At 50.5% G+C, this 17565-nt stretch overlaps 7 protein-coding genes across 7 annotated transcripts; 3 read left to right on the forward strand and 4 right to left on the reverse strand.

Moving 5' to 3' along the window:
• Positions 1 to 182: 182 nt before the first annotated feature.
• On the forward strand, positions 183 to 2341 carry B0T23DRAFT_81662 (uncharacterized protein). Its single transcript, XM_062841839.1, has 7 exons — positions 183 to 555; positions 647 to 666; positions 730 to 766; positions 846 to 919; positions 980 to 1356; positions 1416 to 1511; positions 1588 to 2341. Exons 1-7 carry the CDS (start codon positions 363 to 365, stop codon positions 1943 to 1945), a joined length of 1155 nt encoding a protein of 384 aa, XP_062695622.1. The 5' UTR covers positions 183 to 362; the 3' UTR covers positions 1946 to 2341.
• B0T23DRAFT_312035 (DUF1917-domain-containing protein) lies at positions 2042 to 3564 on the reverse strand (the record flags this gene model as incomplete). The annotated part of the gene is made up of 2 exons (XM_062834668.1): positions 2042 to 2743; positions 2827 to 3564. 2 exons carry the CDS (start codon positions 3562 to 3564, stop codon positions 2042 to 2044), a joined length of 1440 nt encoding a protein of 479 aa, XP_062695623.1.
• Positions 3565 to 5159: 1595 nt separating this feature from the next.
• Positions 5160 to 7275, forward strand: B0T23DRAFT_426481 (uncharacterized protein; the record flags this gene model as incomplete). The annotated part of the gene is made up of 5 exons (XM_062839989.1): positions 5160 to 5183; positions 5243 to 5413; positions 5470 to 5758; positions 5829 to 6267; positions 6348 to 7275. The coding sequence occupies 5 exons, from the start codon at positions 5160 to 5162 to the stop codon at positions 7273 to 7275; spliced, it is 1851 nt and encodes a 616-aa protein (XP_062695624.1).
• A 622-nt stretch (positions 7276 to 7897) lies between these two features.
• On the reverse strand, positions 7898 to 9102 carry B0T23DRAFT_81698 (phosphoribosylglycinamide formyltransferase). The gene is made up of 2 exons (XM_062841840.1): positions 8413 to 9102; positions 7898 to 8331 (listed from the first exon to the last, which is right to left on the reverse strand). Exons 1-2 carry the CDS (start codon positions 8834 to 8836, stop codon positions 8060 to 8062), a joined length of 696 nt encoding a protein of 231 aa, XP_062695625.1. The 5' UTR covers positions 8837 to 9102; the 3' UTR covers positions 7898 to 8059.
• Positions 9103 to 10354: 1252 nt separating this feature from the next.
• B0T23DRAFT_451648 (uncharacterized protein) lies at positions 10355 to 11014 on the reverse strand (the record flags this gene model as incomplete). The annotated part of the gene is made up of 4 exons (XM_062841122.1): positions 10355 to 10533; positions 10630 to 10755; positions 10840 to 10893; positions 10971 to 11014. 4 exons carry the CDS (start codon positions 11012 to 11014, stop codon positions 10443 to 10445), a joined length of 315 nt encoding a protein of 104 aa, XP_062695626.1. The 3' UTR covers positions 10355 to 10442.
• A 1139-nt stretch (positions 11015 to 12153) lies between these two features.
• Positions 12154 to 13950, forward strand: B0T23DRAFT_402498 (uncharacterized protein; the record flags this gene model as incomplete). The annotated part of the gene is made up of 4 exons (XM_062838676.1): positions 12154 to 12275; positions 12431 to 12753; positions 12843 to 13789; positions 13909 to 13950. 4 exons carry the CDS (start codon positions 12154 to 12156, stop codon positions 13948 to 13950), a joined length of 1434 nt encoding a protein of 477 aa, XP_062695627.1.
• A 513-nt stretch (positions 13951 to 14463) lies between these two features.
• B0T23DRAFT_438130 (uncharacterized protein) lies at positions 14464 to 16734 on the reverse strand (the record flags this gene model as incomplete). The annotated part of the gene is made up of 1 exon (XM_062840648.1): positions 14464 to 16734. One exon carries the CDS (start codon positions 16732 to 16734, stop codon positions 14464 to 14466), a length of 2271 nt encoding a protein of 756 aa, XP_062695628.1.
• Between the last annotated feature and the right edge of the window lie 831 nt (positions 16735 to 17565).

The following is a 17565-nucleotide window of genomic DNA, read 5'->3' on the forward strand; positions in this document are numbered from 1 at the left end:
GACAATCCCCCAGCCATTAGCACTACTGTAGTGCCTGGAAGCGATGAGCGGTGATCGTGGACGCCCTACGGACTATGGAAAGGAGTGTGACAGTTTGAGGAATGGTCTGGGCTGAGAGCAGTGAAACGCCAATCTCTACCCGCTCCAGCCTAACCCCTTCTGTCTAGATCCCCTCGCGCGTCGGTCCCGCAAGTCACAAACGGGGTGGGCCTTTGCTGACTTTGTCTGACCTCCACGAGAAGAACAAACGTCCTAGCGGACGAGATAGGAGATTGCAAGCGAATGCCCTTTTAAAGACTGCGATATCACGCCCTCATTCTGTGCAAGGCCGCACTCTGGCATTGAACTGCACGTCTCCATCCATGGACGTCCAACATCAAAGCCCATCCAGCAATGTTTTGGTTGCGCGAATGAGGAAGCCACATGGCCAAGGTGAAACGCTTGTCCCTCAACTTATTGTAACTGCTTGGCTTGTTCCCGTCTTCCCCGCCATATTTGTCTGCGCTAGATTTTACACGACCCGCCGCATCCTAAAATCCAAGCCAAAGGAAGATTGTAAGCAGAAAGAACCTGTCTCCCGGAATCAATCAGGTATATTGATCCTAGGGGAAATGCTGCAGCCTCGCTAACTCTGCATACAACACAGGGTACATTCTCGTTGCGTTGGTACGATACCAACCATATGAGCATACCCATTAATAATATAGGCTGAACTGATGTTTTCCCCAGATATTCTCCATCCTCTTCTCAGTATCCGTGACGATACGTATGTGTGCTCGTCTCTCCTGTGCACCACCAAGGTTAAAGTTTGAGACAAGGGGCTAATCTCAGGGGTGTTCACCTAGAAACGCAATATGGGCTTGGTAGGCATTTGGATGACCTTCCAGATTTCAAAAATACCTACACCAAGTATCTTCTCGTATGTCATTCTCATATCCCATCTCCGAGACAGTCCCCCAATACTTACCACGTCCTTCAGGTCAGCGCATTTGGAGTCACTGGCACGTATCCAATTGCCAACTTCTTCACCAAATTCTCAATTCTCTCTTTCTACCTGCGCTTTACGACGAGCCGTTGCTTCACTTATACCGTCTATCTCACCATTGCTCTCGTCTTTGCCTTCAATCTTGTCGGACTAACAGGCGTCCTTTATTGGTGCCAACCGATCGAGACCTTCTGGAAGCATTGGGAGGGAGGAAAATGTATAAACAGTGATACCTGGTATATATGGCTCCTGGGAATCAATGTTGTGACCGACGTCATTATCTTGTTGCTGCCCACATTTATCATCAGGCCCTTGAGAGTGGCGTTCGCTCAAAAGGTTGCCATCGGCGCTATCCTGGGGACAGGCGGCTTGTAAGTTCTCGCAACTCACACTTTCGAACAAGGCTGTAGCTGACACGAAGGCAATCCAGCGTGCTGGGAGTCAGCCTTTTTCGCTTCATCTTGGCCATCCAGGGTAGGGAAGATGAAGATCGTACTTGGCGCCTGTCATTCAACTATATCTGGGGGCAAGTAGTCTTTCCAAACCCTGTGGCGACACTCGTTTGGTCAAGCTAACCAGAGTCACACTCTTGACCGTAACAGCATGATAGAAATGAACGTCGCCATCATATGCGCTTGCATGCCCTGTCTAAAGCCATTGCTCGTACGCGTCTTTCCTCGAGCTCGCTGGCTGAGAGCAGTCCCGCAACTGAGAGACTTGGAAACTATATCAGACGCCAGCATGACGGACCGAGACAACTCAATCGATGTAGCGCAAAGGCGGATCGACTGGACAGCATTGCGGGCAAGCCATGCTGTAGAGAATGACGCAGAAGTAGCGCCAACAGACCTGACGTCCATCGAAGATGTAGTTAATCCAGAAAGAGGAGGGTCAGGGGACCGAAATCAGGACAAGCACCAGGCGACAGCTCCGGCAACAACATCTGGAAGCACAAGCTAGACAACGTCTTCAAAATTCTACATACCACCCTTTGATACCAGTCAAACACCAAAAACAGAAGTACCTTGACCCGTCACGAACCGCTTACTGACCCATTCACTCAACCCTCTTTGCATTCAACGCCATCGCAACCGGATCATTATCATCCTCCATCTCCTCCCACTCCTTCATCGTCATCCTCTTCACCTTCTTCTTCCCAGTCCTTTCCCTCTCCGCCTCCGCCTTGGCGATCTCCAGCTCCTGGAACACGTTCGGATCCCTCTGCACCATCACTTGCGGCGGGATCCACATCCGCTTCTTCTCCTCGGGCTCCTGATTCCAGATCCGGCCAAAGTCCGCAATTTCCTCCTGCTCCTCTTGCTCCTCCTGCTGCTTCCTCTGCAATTCGTCGCTTCCTCGAAGCAAGGATTCATCCAGAATTTGCCCTGGCCGCCCCCGTCTTAGATTGGATCTCAGACCATCATTGAAGAACTGCTCACTGGTGTAAAAGGCTGTAGGTAGATGGTGGATGTTGTTGGGTCCTATACCAAGATAGTAATATGCTTCTGTTTGATAGCTGATGGGTAGTGTGCTGGTGCGGTCTACAATGCCCATGCCTTCGAGGCGGCGAAGGACGCGTTCGACGTCTTCGTGGTCGGAGAAGTCGACCGTCTGGACGGCAATTAGCCGGTGGTTCGGGTAGTCTATGAGGGAAGAGGTGGCGATCCGGGCGGAGGTGCCGAGGATGTTGAGGTCGGTTGCTTGGGCTATTTCCGACCAGACTTTAGTCGCTTCAGATGTTGGGACGGAAATCATCCACTGGGAAAACAAGTTAGCTTGACAGCCAGTTGGCATTCAAGTAAAGACACCAAGGATCTGTTAGTACGTACCTCCCCTCTTACCAGCCTAAATTGCCTCGCCTTCCTCCCAATAAACTCCCTCAGTTCCTCCCGATACCTCTCCTCACTCATCCTCCCAATCCTCCTCTTATACGCCACCTGCTCAAAAAAAGCCATGTACGCATTCCTCAGATTCGCAATCCAAAGCCCAAACCGATGCGGCTCATGCGCCTTCCCATGATCCAAATACCCCTTTACATAGTACGCCTCCCGATTGGGGTTCTCAACTACATACCACCGCGGCACAAACCGGTCATTCTTCCCGCCCATTTTCGGCCCCGGAACCGGCGGCAGTCTGTCCAGAAAATCTGCGACTGGCTCCCCAGGTTGCCGCATACCCGCTGGCGGCTCGGACCGCTGACTGAGCGAGTCCCACCGCCAGGGCGTGCGGTTGTAGGGTTCGCGCAGGTGGAGGACTTCTTGGGCCCATTCGTGTTTGGCGCGGGTGCGGTCCTGGATGGTCATTTGTGTTCCGGAGGAGGGGAAAGTACGTTGGAGGCAATAAGCAAACCACTCGTCTATTCGCGGCTTGGCGAGGCTTTGGAAGGGCGCGCCGTAGACTTTGCGGAGGATGCGCGAGTACTTGGGGTCGCGGTAGATGGCGTCCAGGTGTGAGGGGGTGGAAGGCTCGTCATAGTAGGGTCTGATTTGAGGCCGAGACAGGTGATTTATTCGGTTTGAGATTTGTAGGGGCACAACTGCCCGGAAAGGGAGCTGTGATCTTGAGGGCCATTGGGCCATGAGGTGTCGTTGTGCGAGCATGCCGCTGGTCCTTGACGCTATCATGATTTAGATGCGGGAAGAAAGTTGAGCACATCGCGAGAACCGCAAGGGTTCAGGATCGAGTACCTGGGGATTGGGGCTCTAGCAGGTAGGGGGAAGATGGCGGGGTAACACGGCAGCGACAATTGTCAGTCATTCAGTTCGAGTTTGGAAACAACGAATGATTGCTCCTCTTTGCCTATAGAGGTAAGTTGTGTAACGTGGGAGGCAGCTTCCTTCCTGTCTTCTTGATGTTGCACCTGGACTCTGCGCAAGCCAGGAAGTAACATCCCGTCCCTGCCTATCCTCTCGATTGGATCGATGGAGGGGTAATCGAGACAAAATTCGCGACGACACTTCGACCTTGACAGGCAGCACTTCCGATTACAGTCTATGTCCGAAGCAACGTTTAACGCTCAGCTTCTGGCATTCCACTGCTTTTGTTTCTTTTTTTGACCTCACCACTTCGCCGCCACAGAGTGGACAAGCCGTTCTAGGCTCTGCTCCCCTCTTCGACTTCTACCCCCTTTACCTAATAGGCGCACAGGCGGCTGCAAGCCAGCTGCTTGTTCACCGAGCTAGATACGGTATATCTCGTCCTTGGGATTGGTCGCCTTGTCATGCTCACGTACTCCGGGTTAGGCAGTGTTGAAGCTGTTTGCTTTGAGTTAGCTTGGACCGCTATGCATTATGTACATTCACGCCGTAGGAAAGCCCTCTTTGCTATCAATGGAGCGTTGAAGCTAATGATGTACCGTTTAGGTTATCAAACCCACTCCGACACTCACCCCGAATTCTCCATTTTGACGAGACCCTCCCCGAGCATGTCCAGCGCAAGCCCCTAGGGCCGAATGCATGCACTAGGTCTAGTCTGTTTTCGTGGCTTTCAGCCTCCAGTTGATAAGTTCCACGACCATAGGTCCATAGGTGTGCTTTTAATACTTCCTTTTTCTGATAGGCCCGGCTGCCAGCTGTACAAAATCCAGCCCTCGGCTATGGCGATGTACTTGATGCTTCGCAGACTCATGTTCGGGGCTAGTGGTGTAGGGTGCGCCACGGCTGGTTTCTACTGTGCCTAGCGACCTGGGCTGAGTCTAGATGCTTCTCCTTGGTTGTACAACAACACCCGAAACCTACCTACAGCTGGAGCGGTACGAATGAGAGGTTCTTGAGAGCCTTCTCGCACATTTATTGCGGGCTTCTCCCTTCCCAGCTATCTTGGATCTCCTAGGCAATGACTCTTGTATCACAGTCCTTGTCGATACCCTGAAATTTGGTCTCTCCCCTGAAATTTGGTCTCTCCCCTGACTTACGCTTTTCATTCTTCCGCTCCCCCTCTCACTTGATCTGCCATGTCCCACTCTGGGAATGTGTCTGGAATCTTCGGAAATGCTTTCAGTGGCCCAGCCAACCCTCGCTTTGAGCCAGAGCCTGGCTTCCGAGGAACGTTTACCATCTTCTCGACTTGTTTTCTAACACTCGGTCTTTGTGTGTGGACTTCTCTCCATTTCAACGTCCCTGGGCACAACGAGAGCGGCACGAGACAGTTTTTACGCAAGACTGGATGGATGATAATGGGCCTTGTCTGCCCAGAGCTGGTAAGATGTTCTCCCCTTTGTTTTGGTCTTTTCTGCACTAACACCTTGAACGACAAAAGATTGCCTTTGCTGCGTTTCAGCAACACACACAGGCAAAGAAGCTCACCAAAGCCATGGACCCACAGGAAGAGACCCATGGCTATTCCTCACGGTGGAAGGCTAGAAGCCAGAGATTTTGTAGACGCATTACATATTGCTTCAGGCGTCGCAAGAACACAATGGACCTGGAGGTATGCTGCACTCCAAGCCGACGGACGCCGCTAGAGCTAACATCTTCTTGATATAGACTTCCCTCGCACCCAAATGGACCATAATGCACAGCTTTCTGGCTGTCATGGGCGGCTTCGTTATCGAATTGAAAAATCAACCCGGAAGCGATGACAAGGCGGAAAGCCAATCCTTCCTCCCTTGGAAGTCGAATGGGGCATGCCGCACACGGCTTACGTTGGTTCCGGAAGCCCTGGCCCTCTTCAAGGAGAAAAACCTAGACTCCCTGATTCCCAAGCAATCACTCGTGCACATACAGGACAAGAGCAAAGGAAACACCCTAGCCAAGGCACTGGTTTGCTTGCAAGGTAAGTACACTATGCTTGCTGAAACCTGTTGTAATTCTCGCAGATGCTAACAAACATAATCGTCTGGCAGCATCATGGTTCTGTGCCCAATGCTTCACTCGGTTCGCCCAGGGTCTAGCAATAAGTTTATTAGAACTCAACACCTTTGGCCATGCAGTATGCACCTTGATAATCTACAGCTTGTGGTGGAGTAAGCCTTTGAGCATTGACGAGCCGGAGAAAATCCCATTCGACCCCGAAGGTATAACTGTGGAGGCAAAGCTTCTTGCAAGTATGTGCACCAAGAGTAAGCTGGACTACAAAGTGTCGGAATCAGCACACCTCCACAAGGATGTGCAAAGTTTCGTGTTTCCTGTCGAACCAAAAGAAACAGAAAAGCTTGAGCATAGAATTAGCATCAACCGAAAGGGGCCAGTCAAGAGAAAGTTCGGTATGTTTGGTGCTCGGCGGACGGCTTTCGAAGATCTCGTTTACACGCCTTTGGACTACCATTTCTCGGACAGGCATAAGTGAGTTTCCAACACATTCGCAGATGCCTGTCAGTATCCGTTGGCCACCAAGTTTGCTAACCACTAGCTAAACCTTGTAGGACTTCTCGAGAGCCTCTTTTCCTGAAGGTGGACAAATCCGAAGATCTTTTGCACCGTGTTCAGATGACACCTGCGGGGACCAAGGAGAAAGTTGCTTCCGATATGAAGCAGGGTAACGACTGGGATAGTATCGAGTTACGTGGCGCTGGATTCTTTGACAGGCCTATAGACGATTCAGTCCCAGAGAGACGGTTGGAGGAGATCAGTCGGTTGGTTCCTTATGTGCGAGTCCTCCATTCTGACGTCCGGCGGTGGCAACTCTCCCTTCTCTATGATGACTTCGACACTGTCCCTTCCAACCTTTTGAAGGATCGCATTGGAAACTTTCCTCGGTTTGGAGAACCCGGCACACGCTTCGGGTTTTGCTTGGGATTCAGCATCTTTGGATTTATTTACGGTGGCCTCCATTGCGTTGCCTGGAATGCACCTTTCTTTACCGAACTTGAGAAAATCCTGTGGAGAGTATCGAGCCTAACCATAACAGCCACCATCATTCCGGTCTTCCTCGTCGCTTCATGGAGCTTGTTTCCGCCGTTCTGGCAAGATCCGTTTGGGAGGATCACCGAGATACACACCGTCCTCCAAAACATCCAAGCGAACGTCAAGCCCGAGGACTGGATCTCCCTACTGATATCATGGGTCATGTGGATTATCCCCATACGCAAAATTGTTCGACTGTTGCCACAGCCTTGGGAAGGCTTTGACCAAGATATGATCAAGGGATTGGCACATGTCGCATACATTCTGCTTCTCATCCTCTTCTTTGTTTACAAGGTTATCTTTGACACCAGTGTCATGTTGCTTCTTGTCATTTACACCTTGGCACGGCTTTACTTGGTGGTGGTTTGCTTTATCAACCTTGCTCATCTTCCGGACACTGCATATCTGGTACCTAACTGGTCTCGGTATGTACCACATATCGGCTAACAGTCGGTTTTTTCCCCCAGTCAACATACCTCCTGGGTTGGGATCATACAAGTACTATGTCAGTGGCCGTACCGGTTCGCCGGTGGATCCTCGACTGTTTACACTAAAAAAGGGGTGTTTCACGGGACCCACATTGAAGGATCGCAGACAACAGCCGGCTTGCTTTTGTCAAATACAGACACTTAAACCTATTCCTCGTTCATGATGATCACATACGACCATACCCACTGGAGAACTCGGGATCCCGTCCGCTCTCCCATAGATAAGCCAGTGAGGGCCAGACTAGTAGTTGGGTCGGTGACGACCAGCGAATCCCTGGTGTTGTATGTTTTTTGTGCTTTATGCCCAGCTCGACCAACCAACCCTGTCCTCTTCTGACTCATCGTTGTTTGATTGCGACATGGATGTTTTGGTTTTTTGTCCCACGATCCAGAACATAGCCGCGGAAAAGTGTCCTTCATCTTGAACGCCCGTCTCCGTTCTGATCTTTGAGGGAAGCCTAGGAGCGTTATTCATGTCATCACGCCGGTCTCCCGGTACCCTTTACTAGGTATATTTAGTGTTGAAATGCATAAACCCCTTGTTCTGTTTGGGATCCGCCGAGTGCTTAATCCTTTTCCGTTTGAAACCTTGATTTGCCCTGTCGCTTTGCACATCTATGCGGTTGAGCCTGTGATGTTAAACATGGCCCAAATCCTCGTGTCGTGCCGGCTTTACGTGTCTATTTCCTTGTCGTCTTTCATAATTGCTATACCACATCCTCATTCAAGCTGCCGATACCAAATCATTTTTGCGCCTGCTGAGAGGCGACGATCTCGCCGGCAATCTTGGCGGTGGCTTCAACAATGAGAGAATGCTCATGAGAGTGTATCCTCTCCTCTAGCTGCTCCAGGCTCTCACCCTCACGGCACTCGATCTCGCGCACAAGGACGGGCGCACCCTGGTCAACGGCCTCGATTACATAGTGCACCATGATGCCGGTCTTGTTGTTCTCCAGCTTTCCAGCCTGGAAGTCGGCGTACGCCCTGTCAATGGCGTGTGTGCCGTCGTACTTGCCTAGTGAAGAGCGCATGAGATGTCAGCAGACAATCCCCCTTTTTCCTCCCACAGCGTACAATCCCTCATCCAATGACCTACCAGGAAGCGCCGGATGCAAGTTAATGACCTTGATCCCCTTTTCCGCGATGGGCGCCAAAAAGTGCTTGCCAAAGATATACATCCACCCCGCGAGTACAATCAGATGCGGCCTTTCCGTCTTCTCATCCAGCGCGAGCACCTTCTCGGCCAAGGCGGCATCGTACTTGTTGCGCGCCTCCTGCAGCTTCTCCGGGTCCGTCTCACCGCGCGCCTGGAAGCCGTGCGAGATCAGGTTGTAGTACTCCCACGGGATCCCGGCCTTCTCGGCGCGCGTCGTCGCGTACGCCTTGCCCCTGTTCACGATCAAGCGGGTGATGCGCGCGTTGGGGATGTTGCCGGCGGCCAGGGCGTCGACGAGCGCCTGGAAGTTGGAGCCGTTGCCGGAGGCGAAGACGAGGATGCGGCACTCTGCGGGGGAGGACATGGCGGGCGACTGGGAAGGCCGGTGGCGGATGGGTAAGGGAAGTATGTGGTCCTTGACGTGTAAAAAGTGAGAGTGAGAAGTGAAAGAAAGGGTGAGTGCAGCAGTGGTGTCCGCGGAAGTTGATGTGGTGTGGTGTGATGTGAGTGATTGGGTCCCTCGTTTTCCCTCGGACCTCGACCGGACCCAATGACGTGACAGCAGCCGAAATTTTGCTGCAGCGAGTGGAACGGTGGAAGGGGAAGCCCCGGAACGAAGAGGGGCTTCAGTGGGTTTTGGTTGGTGCTAGCCCCTGAAAACCCGCCGAACCCCACGGGAAGCAGAAATAAAGTTCCATATCATTGGTGTGCTATCTTCACGTGAGTGACCCACTTTTGACGTCGGTCGTTTTCTTGACTTTCGTCCTTCTTTCTTTTCTTCACCATCAACCATCACTGTCTCAAGATATGCGCAACCATTGCCCGGCAGCATATGATTGCTTGCCACGTAATACATTCAGCTATCAGAAAGCAACTGAACCTTTGCTATCGACGTTTCTCAGGGGATGACGAAAGATGACATTTACATGGGCCATGGCAGAACAAGGACACCACCACAAACAACCGGAGACGACCTGATTAGACCTATGTTGACGGAAGTTTACGTGAATTTCCTCTTCATGCGACAGTCTGGGTGCCCAACGCCCCATACCACACATCACGGCATTCATCAACTCACCAATGTTCCCAATTTCGAATGCCCAATAGCCTCTGCAGTACCAAAGTCTAGTGGGTTTTGTCGATCTTGGAGACACCGTATCACGGTACGAATTAATCAACACTTGATGTCAACATCCTTCGACCAGACTGATATACTCACCAAGAGCATTGTCGTCAACTACCCGGTGGCAGCGAAAGCCAAGGAATCCGGTAAAGAGCAAGAGACCTTCACCTGCAACGCGTGAGGGAAGAAGCACCTGGAGGATTGCTGAGATCCATACCATATTGCGAAACAAGACTAAAACCTCCCTTCGAATCACGCATGCTTTCCACCTCGTCCTCGAGGTAGGTAACATATCCTGCTGGAAGCCAAGCAGGAAGAAACGGCGTAACGCATATAGCTGAGTGAAATGCCTCAGGCTCAGCTCTCTCTAGGTATCCTAAGGAAAAAACCTACCCGCACTCAAAGACAACTTACACGCGACTCCAGGGGCAGTCACACTACATCAACAATGCACTTCACTTCAATAAATCACAGGTAGAGGTATCAAGGCGCACGCAGCAAGATGTGAAGACGGCTGATATTTGGTCTAATGATCTAACCCAGTCCCTTAGGTTGATAAATCCTCCATGCCATGTGCTTTCTCGACAGTCCTCATCAGTCTCGGCCAAGTAATTGTGGCGGTTGTTGTACGAGTTGTTATATCCGCCACGACCACGTTCAAACTGCGAAGGACTGTTTGATGGTGGCGAGGCCAAGGCTGTCGTTATCAAGCGAAGGCTCGTAAGCAGGCGACTTGGGCGTAGGTGGAATATCCGATGGGTCTGTAGGTGTGAATGACCATGAGCTCATGGATTGAATGTGTGTCGGCCTTGGCCTTTGAGTGTCCATGAACCTCTACTGCTTGGACCTAGGTGCGGAAAGTCTTCACGCCACCCACGGTGACATAGCTTTCCTTGCGCGCTTCTTCGCGTAGGTCCTGCGCTGATGTGCGCTTAGAGCTTGCTACAACAAACGACCAAGGTTAGCGACATGGCACGAGGCAGATAGTATATCACTTTGTGTTCAGCAAATGTTGACATGGATTGGCCACGTACCTATCCAGCGGAACGATGGGCAAGATCCTGCCGTTGGCGCGAAACGGAGTATCGGGGTCGATGCCGGCCTGCCAACACCAGGTCTGGAATGCATGGTCAAAGGTGTGGAGGTATTCATATCCGGTCCTGTGAGACTGATGATTAGCAGCACGAAGACGAGATAGCTTCAGATACTAGAGCTAGGTGTTGGAATGAATCATGTCGACTTACCCCCAGTGGCCCATGGCCAGATGGTTAAGGTCCCAAAAGACCGAGCGAAGGGTCCTACAAGCAAGGAAACAACGTGAGCGGGGACGAAGTGCTTGAGTCACTGAGATTCAAGGTGATGTGGGCTGACTTACGGCTCGCTGACCGGGTGAGGGTTACCAGGGGGACGGATCGGCATCGTGGTTTGCTTGCGGCGGTAGAAGGAAGTGACAAAGGGCTTTGGATGCACCGGGGAAGGCCAGAAAGCGACAACGCTTGCTTGTAAGTGTGATGTAGGTACGTATTGGAAAAATTAGGAGAGAGAGGAAAAGAGATACGTGGATGGAGGGGGAGAAGGGGAAATTCTATACCAAGGCGCAGGGTGGGGGGCACTGGCATGAACTTGAAGAAGGGCCGGCAGTAAACTTGGACAGCCGGTGACAGCCACAGACCCACGGTAAAACCACAAGAAGGGGTACGGTAAGGAATTGAAGGAGGGCTACCGTCAGGCAGCAGGTAGGGTACGATTCAGAGACACTACCTCTAAATTCAAACGGCAGAGGTAAGAATCTCTACGGTTCAGGTACTGTACCTAAAGGTAGGTACCCTATGTTACCCTGTTATTCATTGCCCCAGGCACAATTACACTCGCTCTAGCCTGAGCAACGCAAGATACCTGGCCGAGGGTCATCATACCCAGCGCCTGCACCAGGTCTTTATTTACACACAAAACGCATCAACAGACAGGCAATATGCCATGGATTACGTTTGATAACACCTTGATCGGATGAACTTCCGAGTCATAAGAGATATGATCCAGTAGCTGCTCCTGGTGACAGGCAGATGGCACGGCGGCTATGTGGCGAGCAAATAGAGCGGACGAGTTCGTCTTCTTGTTACAAGCACACGGTAGCCCAAGCCCCTGTATGTGACATGACAGCTAGGTACCTAGGTACATAGATCTGCACTTCAAGCAGGAAGGAGCCTTAACCTCACAAGTTGTGGTCTCTTTCATGTGGATCTCGCAAGATCAGGACATACATCCCTTTAGCGACCAAGAGCATTGAGAGTAGCAAACAAATATCTTGGCTCAGGACTCGCATAGTTTAGACAATGGGCTACATGTATTGACCCGTTGAGCTTGCATTCACTGTGGGATAGGCAATCCATGTGCAATCACCAGACGGAAACCCATCTTGATATACATGGATTCCCTTACAATAGACAGGAGTGTTCTATGGATGGTTCGGCTCGAGAATAGCGATACTGGACTGCATATTGTGTGCCATTACTTGGCAAGAGTTTGTACCAAACGTTAATCCAGAGCTTGAGCTAACGATGCTCTCTCCAAAGTGCCCCCTTATCTCAACTCACGCGTTTCATACTTCAGACGAGGACGAGGTTTTAGGCCGCAATAGTCTGCGTGCTATCTGCCGCGGGGTACTTTTAATGACCCTCCCGTTAGTGCCTTTTTCACTTCTTTTCTCTTTTCAAGAGCCAAGCTCGGTTTCCTTCAAGCTCACACTCTCATCTTGACCGTACACTTCTCCTTCCCCCTTCTATCTTCATCATCTTCTTCCTCATTTTCGTCAGTGATCAGCAACGACCAAACAAGGGAAATCACGATGTCAGACGAGGCTCCTTCTCCCCCTGTTCCTCCTCCGCCGTATTCGGCGGTACAGCAACCGCAACTGTCGCCGCATGTTCACGGACCCTCGAGGGTGTACGTGCCGAATCTAGTGGGAATATTCCGACACGTTCGTTTACGTCACCCGGATGTGTCAAGAGTAGAGCTTCAGCTAGAAATGGAGTCCATGAAGAGATGGTGGGCGAGGTCGATTGCGCCTGCACGTGTCCAGTGCTTTGGTGCAATTCACCCGACCTACGCGAACGACTTTCAAGACTTCTTTGTGGATTGCCAGATTTGGCATAAGTACAGTAAGTGGCTCCATGTCCGTAAACAGACACCAAGGAAACACAAAAGAGGTTTGAATAGTTGCTGATAGCTCACCTGACATTATTCTCAGTTTGCCCAGACGATTCGGGCTACACTGCTGAGGAACTTAGGCGCCGTTTGACTGCCCTTGAGAACGAGAATCGGCACCTCAAAAGAAATATCGACAGGTTGCACGAGGAAATCGAGGGGCATGAACAGGCCTTGGCTGAGAAAAATGCGGTTGCGACCGCATACAACGAAGTCATCAATGGACTGAAGGAAGAGGTCAAGCAAGCCGAGATTGCCAAGGAAATCACGGAGCAGACGATGGCGAGCAAGGTCGCGACTTTGGAAGCCAAGCTGAGGCAGGTCACTGAGGAAAGTGCCGCCCAGCTGAAGGCGGAGATTGCGCATCAAAATGTCCTAGCAGCTGAACTGAAGAAGTTCAAAGACGACAGTGCTGCGGAGAAGGTCAAACTCTCCAACAAGATCACAAACCTTGAGGCCCAGAACGAGCAACTGCTCAACAAGAAAGTCAAAGACCAGGGGCAGGTCACAACGCCGATGCTCAAGTTCGCATCAATCGACGAGACCCTCGCCAAAGTCGAGGCACAACAAAGCACGCGAGTGCACAAGATCAAGGAGACAGAAGAGATCCAGGTTCACGATGAGGGCGAGATCGGCGACGAAGAAAGCTCTGGATCCGACAAGATGACATATGCCGAGCTCGAGCTTGAGTGCCGCCGGCTGAGCGACCTCGTCAATCGTCGCAACTTGGAGACGGGTCAGCTCCACGTCAGAAGCCAGAACCTTGCGCGTCGTACCAGAGAAGTCGAGGAGAAGGGCCGCGCGCTGGAAGCCAAGGAAGAGGGCATGGAGAAGGGCCTCGTGGCCATACTTACCAAGGCCAAGCAAGTGAGTCGCGTGGGAAAAGTGGTTCGTGAGCTGGTAAAGGAGGGCAGTGTGCCGGCGGCGAGCGACCTGCTCGCAAGCATGTTGGAGGATTTAAAGCAAGTTGTGAAGAAATTTAAGGAGAACGTGGGTCAGGGTGGCCAGGCTTTCAACGTGGGAGTGGGAGCTGATGAATGGTTGTGGGAGGATCCTTACAATATCTGAGCGGAGTACTTCTAGGCTGCCTCTCCTGTACATACCTCTAGGTACCTATAGTCGTACTAGTTGAGGCCTTTCGTCTTTGGTAATAGACCTTCTGATAGGTGTTAGAAGCGTTTCCTAGTTCAAAGCATGCTGAATTCAGACTCATCCAGGTGATTTCAAGTAATATACCACTCAACTAATTCCAGTCTACTCCAGCTACCTTACATTGGAAGAGGTAGGTTTTTTCTTTCTAAAAAGTGTTGAACAAAGTTGTTTTCTTCTCCTTACCTTCTTAGGTAGTAAGGACAACTTTCTCGAATGTGGCAGATGATATTGCTCCTATCTTGAGCCTACCTCTACCTACCTACCTCTACCTAGGTACCTTACCTACCTCTAGGTAAAATGTATGTACTATAGAGGTATAAAAGGCGAAAAGTCTCACATACCTCTACACGATAAAGACAAAACGTTTCAGAGGTAGTCTTTCCAAGTTCCATTCCTACCTCTACCTACACTGCATTTACCTTTATATTATTATAGTATAGCGGGACTTCTTACAAGGTGGAAACTCCCTCATTCTACCGCATCAAGGCCTCTAGTAGTTACCCCATAGTCCTTCAATTTGTAGGTAAGCACGCCAACCGACCTATAACTTCCTTAACAGCATTATCCAGCTCGGAAACAGTGTGTAAAAGCATCGGAATTGCTGAGAACACGCCTGTGCTCGCATTCGACTGCCCTTCAAAGCTGATCCGGATAACCCTACAAGTCATACTGACTGCCTGAGTCTTTCTGCTCAAGCCATTGTTGACAGCGTCTCGAAGAGCTGCCAACTCCCCCGTTGCGTCGAGCCTCGTGGTTACTACCGCCAGGTCACTTTCGTTGGTCTCAGTAAGAGCGTATTGACGGCATTCCTCCTTGAGCGCAGTAATCTTTTGTGATAACTCCTCCACCAGTTTTACGGCTGTGCGGCTTCGGTTATCTAATTCCACAGCTACTTGCAGTTGACTTTCAAGGGTGGAGATACGCTTCTGGTGACCGAGGCATTCCTGTTCAAGTCTGGTGACCTCCTCACCGTAGCGGCGATGTTTTTCTTCGAGATTCTTGACCTGCACTTGGTAACGGTCGCATTCCTCCTTGAGCTTCGTACTCTGGTCGATCGCTTGTGCTTTTGCGGCAGCAGTTTGAATCTGTTCCCTGCGGAGATGGTTATTTTGTTGTTGCAGTTCCCTCACTCGCATGGATGCTTGCTCCAGTTCGGCAGTACGATATTTTTCGGCGCTTGTTTTTAAGCTCAACAGCCCTTTAAGAGTGGAGATCTCTTTTTCGATAGATTTTTGTGCTTTTTCAAGTTCGTTGATTCTTGTACCGGCATTCTGTAGTTTGGCGTTGACCTCCTGAGCTTCTTCGGTCTTGATGGCCAGCTGTCTCTCAGTTCTTGCTAGCTGTTCCCGACTTCGTTCCCCTGAGGTAATAGCTGCCTCTAGTTGGCATTCAACGGTGGCAGCTTGGTTTTGGTATTCGAGAAATTTCTGTTCAAACTTAGCGGCCTGCTCCTTGTCGATGTGGCATTCCTTCTTGAGCTCAGAAATTTGGTCGGAAGCATTCTTCGTGTCAGCAGTCATTTTTTCCCTGAGCCGATTACACTCTTCCTCGAGCTCTGCTTTTCGTTTTGTCACTTGCTCCAAGGTGACGGTAACAGCCGCTTTGTCTGCGGCTTCCTCATCTAGCCGGGTTTCACAAGTTGATAACTGCTTCTCCAACGCTTTGCACCCTTCTTCAAGTTCTGTAACTCTCTTGGTGGCATCTTTCTCTTTAACTTCGGCCTCTAGAGCTTTCTTGGCCTGGGTGGCTAACTGTTCTTGAGTAGTGGCCACCTGTTCTTTCAGCTTTTTACGTTCTTCCTCAATTTTGGCAACCGTCCGAGTTGAGGAATCTCTCTGGGCATTAAGGGCTTCTTCGACTTTTGCGGCCGACTCGCTCTGTATCGCAATGATCTGTTTCTTCAACCGACCACACTCCTTTGACATCTCGCTGACTTTGTTGGTTGCGGCCTGTTGCTCATAATTGCGTTCATTTTGGACGACAGTCAGCTGTTCCTTTAGCTGTTTGCATTCTCTTTCGAGCTCTTTGAGTTTGTTGGTAGCAGCCTCTCTGTCCGAGTTGGCGATGCGGGCTTCCTCATCTTTTGTGTTTAGTTCGTGTTTAGCAATGTTCAGTTGGTCCTCCGACTGGTCGTGCTTTTCTTGCAGTACCTTGTTCTTTTCAAGCTGCTCATGATAGCAATCTTTCCATATCTTACATTTGTCCAATGCATCACGGTGATTGTTCTCTGTTTGCTTGTTATCTTCTCTCAAGAATTTGTACTTGGCCTCCAGCTTTGCAACCCTCTCCGTTGCGGCTTGTCGCTCAGTAGCCCAATTCTTCTCAACCTCTACTAGCTGTCTCTTCAGATTGTTGCACTCCCGCTCCAGCTCATTAGTTTTGTGAGCTTCAGCTTGCTGCTTTTGAGGAGCCTGCATGTGGTTCTCTGACTGGTCTCGACTATTTATCGGCTTGAACCCCTCAATTCTGATTGTTGCACTTCCTTGCTGTTTGAGATGGCGATCCTTTGCTTCTGCGGCTTCCTTTCTTTGACAGGTAGTGGCTAGCCTTTTGTATTCAAAAGCTTTAGTCGCACTCTTTGCCAACGAGTCTTTCTGCCTATCGATGTACTGTGTCTTCTTAGAGAGTTCACTCAATAACTCCTGAATCTTGGCTTCCAGTCGCTGGTTGTCTGCAATTAGGCAGGAGTAAGCTTGGCTTGTAGTCAGTTCTGCTTCCAGATGACCATGATTTGCTTCAAGCTTGCCGGGCTGCTTATCCTTGGACGCTGATCCGTCGTTCATGGTAGACATGACCCCGCTGCTATGGGACTGCGTGATCGTTGGACAGCCTTTTCATCGACGTATTCGAACTCTTTCCTATTACGGCCCGTCTTATTGAGGGATTGTAGCCCCTAACAACGGGTGAATCCTTGCGAGAGATGTAAGGAAGCGCTTTACCGAGTTGGTGTAGGTTGTTATGCTTCCGCTTCTACTTCGAGGGTATACCGATGGAGTCGTCTGCTCTGAGTCCCGAGAAGTGTATTTTGTAGTCCACTGTTGGCGATGGCGACTGGTGACAGTGCTTCTTGGTAGAGGTAAGGCACCAGTTCTGTTTACATCGAGAAGCTTATAGGTAGGACTAGGTCCCACAGTTCGGGTAGAGGTTTTGGCTGTGGTTTGTAATACAAAGGAGAAGAAGTTAGCAATTGGAGCTACAAGAAAGGAATTACGCAGCTGGGTGATTGGAAGTATCATATACCCTACCTTATTAAAGCTAGAGGTATAAAGTAGTTATTCTGCAAGACTGGTCGAGTTATGGGATTTGTCGGCTAATCGAAGAGAATGGAGAAATTATTGATACAAAGGGATGACCATACACTGCAGAACATCCTGCGCATTGTCAAAAGCGAGAAAAATGATTAGGTGGAAGAACAAGCTAATAAAAACACAGTGGTGGAAGGTTACAGGTTCACAGAATGAACAAGCGTCGCATGAGAAGTACAGGGAAGGTTCGAGAGACGTCACTCGCCTTGCATGCTAGGGGCTCTTTGATTCCAGATAAGTAGTACATCACTGGGTGGTAGAAAAAGACGAAGAGAAAGAGCGTTTTCTTGCCCCTGGCGTCAGGAAGTT

Source organism: Neurospora hispaniola (genome assembly GCF_033458365.1).
Source record: "Neurospora hispaniola strain FGSC 10403 chromosome Unknown B0T23scaffold_2, whole genome shotgun sequence".
Lineage (NCBI taxonomy): Eukaryota > Fungi > Ascomycota > Sordariomycetes > Sordariales > Sordariaceae > Neurospora > Neurospora hispaniola.

What these genes read in the sequence shown, in the direction of transcription:
- B0T23DRAFT_81662 (XM_062841839.1), top strand. Translation starts at nt 363, where the DNA reads ATGGACGTCCAACATCAAAGCCCATCCAGCAATGTTTTGGTTGCGCGA. An exon ending in GGTACATTCTCGTTGCGTTG is followed by an intron (nt 667 to 729) that starts GTACGATACCAA and finishes TGTTTTCCCCAG; the next exon opens with ATATTCTCCATCCTCTTCTC. An exon ending in ATCCTGGGGACAGGCGGCTT is followed by an intron (nt 1,357 to 1,415) that starts GTAAGTTCTCGC and finishes AAGGCAATCCAG; the next exon opens with CGTGCTGGGAGTCAGCCTTT.
- B0T23DRAFT_81698 (XM_062841840.1), bottom strand. Translation starts at nt 8,836, where the DNA reads ATGTCCTCCCCCGCAGAGTGCCGCATCCTCGTCTTCGCCTCCGGCAAC. An exon ending in CTTGCATCCGGCGCTTCCTG is followed by an intron (nt 8,332 to 8,412) that starts GTAGGTCATTGG and finishes GCTCTTCACTAG; the next exon opens with GCAAGTACGACGGCACACAC.